Raw genomic sequence first — 5730 nt, forward strand, 5'->3', positions numbered from 1 at the left:
CTCTTGTAGCCACAGTATTTATATGGCTAGTCCAGTTCAGTTTCTGGTCAATAGTAACCCCCAGGATGTTGATAGTGGGAATTCAGTGATGGTAATGCCATTGAATGTCAAGGGGCAATGGTTGGATTCTCTTTTGTTGGTGATGGTAATTGTCTGGTGGTTGTGTGGCACGAATATTGTTTGCCATTTATCAGCCCAAGTCTGGATATTGTCCAGATCTTGCTGCATTTGGACATGGTGCTGAACATTGTGCAATCACCAGTGAATATCCCTACTTCTGATCTTATGATGGAAGGAATGTCATTGATAAGCAGCTGAGAATAGTTGGGCTCAGGACACACCTCTGAGGAACCCCTGCAGTGATGTCCTGGAGCTGAGATGATTGACCTCCAACAACCTTTGTTCCAGGTATGACTCCAACTAGTGGAGAGTTTTCCCCCTGATTCCCATTGACTCCAGTTTTGTTCGGGCTCCTTGATACAACACTTGATCAAATGCTGCCTTGATGTCAAGGGCAGCCACTTGCACCTCACCTCTGGGATTCAGCTCTTCTGTCCATGCTTGAACCAAGACTGCCTGGAGCTGAGTAAACCTGGCAAAATCCAAACTGGGCGTCACTGAGCAGGTTATTGCCAGCAGAATATTGTCAAAGCCACTGCAGTATCCAGTGCCTTCAATCATTTCTTAATATCACATGGAGTGAATCGAATTGGCTGGAGACTGGCATCTGTGATGATGAGAAACTCCGGGGGAGGCCAAGATGGATCATCCAGTCGGCACTTCAGGTTGAAGGTTGTTGTAAATGCTTCAGCCTTATCTTTTATACTGATGTTCTGGGCTTTTCCATCATTGAGGATGGGGATGTTTGTGGAGCCTCCTCCTCCAGTGAATTGTTTAATTGTCCACCACCATTCACAGCTGGATGTGGCAGGATTGCAGAGCTTGGATCTGATCCATTGGCTGTGGAGTCACTTAGCTCTGTGTATTACTTGCTGTTTATGCAGTTTGGTACACAAGTAATCCTGTGTTGTAGCTTCACCAGGTTCACACCTCATTTTCAGGTATGTCTGGTGCTGCTCCTGACATGCCCTCCTGCACTCTCCATTGAATGAAGGTTGATCTCTGACTTGGTGGTAATGGTTGAGTGGGGGATACGATGTTGATTGAAGGATAAATACTGAACAGAACACCAGACCAGAACTGCCCTGCTCTAGCATGACAGGATCATTTACATCCTTCTGAGAGTGCAGATGGGACCTCAATTTAACTTCTCATCATAAAGACAACTCTCCCAACAGTGCAACACCTCCCCCCCCCCCCCCCCCACCCCCCCAGTACTACATAGAAGTGTCAGCCTTGACTTTTGTTCTTAACGCCTGCGGAAAGCTTTCCTTGAATGTTACCAACTAAGTCACAGCTGACACATGTTTCTTTTATGAGATGTAGATGTAGGTGGGTTCAATTTCCACTGGAGAAAATCAAGCACAAAAATCCAGGCTGATGTCAGTTCAGTACTGAGGCAGTGCTGCACTGCTGGAGGTACCAGCTTTCAAAGAAGACCTTAAACTGAAGTCTTGTTGGCCCTCTCACCAAGGTAAAAGATGTTGAAGAAGAGTGGGGAATTATACGCAGTGCCCTGGACAACATACCTCCCTTAACCAAGATCTAAAGCAGATTTGGCTTTTATTTTGCTTTTATCTAAAACAGATTATCTGTTCATTATCACACGGCTGCTTGTGGTTGCTTGTTTTTGTGTGTGCATGTGTATGTGTGTGTCTGTGTATGTGCTTGTTAATGTCTGCCTGTGTATGTGCCTGTGTCTGTGTATGTGTGCCTGTATCTGTGTGTGTGCCTGTGTGTGTGTGCCTGTGTGTGCATGTGTGTGTTTGTATGTATGTATGTGTGCGCCTGTATGTATTTGTGTGTGTATGCCCGTGTGTATTTGTGTGTGTGCCTGTGTTTATATGTATGTGTGTATATGTATGTGTGTATGCCTGTCTATGTATGTATGTGTGTGTATGCATGTGTGTGCCTGTGTGTATGTATGTGTGTGTATGCATGTGTGTAATTGTGTGTGTGTCAGCTGCTGTGTGCTACATTACAATAGTGACTAGACTTCAAAAATACGTCATTGGCTGTGAATAAATTCGGAGGCTGTGAAATGTTACTTTGTTAGTGCAATTTTTTTCCTGAAAAAGCATTTCCCAGAATTAACTCTAGCTCATTTAGGAAATGTATTAAAGGTTGCTTTCTGGAGGGTTTGTCTCCTATGGCAGTTTCTTTTCTCGGATAATACCCGAAAATAGTCATTTTGATTGATTTGGGGAGACTTAAGGGAGAAACGGGCTGGAGTGTGCTCCGTACCCGCTGTTGCCGCTTTAAGTTTGCCACTCACTCTGCTGTAGCCTCCTTAAGGGGAGGAGATGACTCTCTCCCACCCTCTGGAGGATCAGAAGCCGGAATGATCACACTGCTCTGGAGGAGAGAGGGGGGTTTGCCCGCTCGAGTCTCAGTCATGGATTTCCCAAGCCCAGCGCCGGGTTATCCCCATTGGTTTGACATCACGTAAAGAGGATGAATGAAGTGAGACAGTTTGGAAGGGAGGGGAATCCGCGGCTGCCCTCTCTGCTATAAATGCAAAACCCAGAGAGCTCCGGAGCGGAACACTGACCGGCTGGGGAAGGAGAACCACAGGATAGAGTCTGGGAGCCAGGCAACTCCTGCAAGAAACCTCAGGGACAACTGAGAACCTTCCACCAAGAAAACCCTACAAAACTTCACAAAAACCAAAAGGTGGCAACACTGCAAAAAGGAGCAAACTTGAGTTTGTGCCCAGCCTGACCCAGATGTTGGCTGAAGTTTGGGAGAAGAGCAGAAAGTGGGCAAAACACCAGAAGGTCGGTGTGTGTGAAAGAATTTGAGACAAGGAGTTGGCAGAGAGAGAGGGGGTGAGGTTGGCACGGGGCAGCAATCCTGTGGGAGGCTGAGGAAGGGATGGATTGTGTGTTGGGGCTGGCAGGGGAGTGGAGGTGGCAGGTTCAGCCTGCCCTGCTGCTGTCCCTGCTGCTGCTGCTCTGCCTGGAGGGCTGCAGGTGGCTGCGGGACTGGAGAAGGCGGCGGGGCGGGAGAGGCAGCGCCGGGAGGAGGCTGCCCGGCCCTTTCGCCTGGCCGCTGGTGGGCAATGCCATGCAGCTGGGCAGCTCGCCGCACCTGACCTTCACCCGCATGGCCCGGCGCTACGGGGACCTTTTCCAGATCCGCCTGGGGCGCCACCGGATCGTGGTGCTGAACGGGGAGGAGACCATCCGCCGGGCGCTGCTGCAGCACAACGCCCAGTTCGCCGGCAGACCCGACTTCGCCTCTTTCCGCCTGGTGTCCGGGGGCAGGAGCCTGGCATTCGGCAGCTACAGCGGGCAGTGGCAGCTCCACCGCAGGCTGGCACAGGCCACCGTGCGGGCATTCTCCACCGCCAACAACCACACCAAGAAACTGGTGGAACAGCATGTGAGCGGCGAGGCTTGTGACTTGATCCAAGTCTTCCTGAGGCTGGGGGCAGCCGGCTGCCACTTCGAGCCCTCCCGGCACCTGGTGGTGGCCACTGCCAACGTGATGTGTGCCCTGTGCTTCGGCCGGAGGTACAACCACGATGACCTGGAGTTCAGGAAGCTGCTGGGCAGGAACGACAAGTTTGGCCAGACGGTGGGCGCTGGCAGCCTGGTGGATGCCATGCCCTGGCTCCAGGCTTTCCCCAACCCGGTGCGGAGTGTCTACCAGGACTTCAAGCAGCTCAACCGAGAGTTCTTCGAGTTTGTCCGGGACAAGATCGCCCAGCACCGCGCCACCTACCAGCCTGGCAGCACCCGGGACATGAGCGACGCCTTCATCCAGGCGATAGAGCACGGCGGGCTGGCACAGGGGGCACTCAGCAAGGAGCATGTGGAGGGTTCCCTCACTGACATCCTGGGAGCCGGCCAGGACACCACCTCCACCGCCCTGAGCTGGATCCTCTTCCAGCTCATCCGCTTCCCGGAGCTGCAGAGGCGGCTGCAGCGGGACATCGACAAGGTGGTGGGCAAGGGCAGGCTGCCAGGCCTCCAGGACAGAGCCCAGCTGCCCAGCCTGGAGGCCTTCCTCTGCGAGGTCATGAGATTCACCAGCTTCGTGCCCATGACCATCCCCCATGCCACCACTACCCAGGTGGACATCAACGGCTACCACATCCCCAAGGACACGGTGGTCTTCATCAACCAGTGGTCGGTTAACCACGACCAGGGCAAGTGGAGGGAGCCTGGCACCTTCGACCCGAGCAGGTTCCTGAAGGAGGATGGCAGCATGGACAGGGAGCTGGCTAGCAGGGTGATGATCTTCTCCATGGGCAAGCGGCGGTGCATTGGCGAACATCTGTCCAAGATCCAGATCTTCCTCTTCACCGCCATCCTCCTGCACCAGTGCAGCTTCGAGGCCAACCCCTCGGAGGAGCTGAGCATGAATTGTACATACGGACTGACCATCAAGCCGGAGTCCTTCACTGTGCTGGCCAGACTCAGGGACACTTACTGCGGAATAGTCTCTCCAGCCTAAAGGCAAAGTGAGAGAGAGAGGGAGCTGAGAGACTGGGGAATGAATGTGATCCAAAGTATCAGCAGCAGTGCGGGTTGGGTGGATTGGCCATGCTAAATTGCCCCTTAGTGTCAGGGACTAGCTAGGGTAAATAGGTGGGGTTACGGGGTGGGCCTGGGTGGGGTTGTTGAGAGTGCAGGCTCGATGGGCTGAATGGCCTCCTTCTGCACTGTAGGGATTCTATGATTTTTACACACCAAGTCACCAAATACACCCTCTGCGATTGGAAAAGAACCACTAAATTCCAATTCCTTCCCAGCTCAACATATTTCCAGGCTTCCAGGCTGGTTTGGAAAAAGGTACTTTCAATAAATGATGGGACTTCAATCCGATCATTACACCCAGAGAGGGGAAATTCTGCATTCACTCGGGAACCCGCTCCCTTTAAATTCACCGGCAAAGGATTTCTAACGTCGCGGCTGTCACTATGACTGGTGCTAATCTCACACCAACCCGGTTTCACTCTGCTTTTGAGCCCATTTCTGGAACATATTTCAAACCACTCTTGGCTTGAGTTGTGTTTTCAGTACCCACGGAGGGGGGGAGGGGGGGGGGCTGTTATGTTTTTACAAACGGTGAAACTGTTCATTTAAAATTACATAGTATTAAAATGTATTTTTTGAGTAACATTTTTTGTGATCTCTATTAAATGAGAAGCACGGAAGCTACTGTTTCACTGGGCCGAGATTTTTGAACTGTGTCCCAGCCTAGTTGGAAACGGCCCCAGCTTCAAGATCCCACTCGGTTCTGCTATTTTTTTTGTGTTGATAACACTAGTCTCCGAGTTCTTTCTGTTCAGTCACTGTTTCTGCTTGGGGTGAGTGTACAACAGCAGCTCTGAGAGGCTGAGACTGGCTTGTATTGTGTGTTCCTTCTGTTTGAGTCTTGGGGTTGGAGGGTGTTTTGGTGGGGGTATTTTTAAGTACCTGCATTTGCTTTATGCTAGTTGATGTTTCCGTTTACATTCAGACTGGATGAGGGATCTGTCTCATTGCTCTTTTCAAGGTAATCTATTGTACGAATCTTTGACCCGTCTGAAATACTTAATTTTTCAGTTGTCTTCCAGTGCTGAACTGTCTTTGACAACAGATTTACAAAAGACGAAACTTT

The 5730-nt window shown here is 51.1% G+C and overlaps 1 protein-coding gene across 1 annotated transcript; it reads left to right on the plus strand.

Moving 5' to 3' along the window:
* Window positions 1-2551: 2551 nt before the first annotated feature.
* On the plus strand, window positions 2552-4713 carry cyp1c1 (cytochrome P450, family 1, subfamily C, polypeptide 1). The gene has a single exon (XM_078233503.1). It carries the CDS (start codon window positions 2995-2997, stop codon window positions 4579-4581), a length of 1587 nt encoding a protein of 528 aa, XP_078089629.1. The 5' UTR covers window positions 2552-2994; the 3' UTR covers window positions 4582-4713.
* Window positions 4714-5730: the final 1017 nt, after the last annotated feature.

This window comes from Mustelus asterias, chromosome 18, assembly GCF_964213995.1.
Source record: "Mustelus asterias chromosome 18, sMusAst1.hap1.1, whole genome shotgun sequence".
Lineage (NCBI taxonomy): Eukaryota > Metazoa > Chordata > Chondrichthyes > Carcharhiniformes > Triakidae > Mustelus > Mustelus asterias.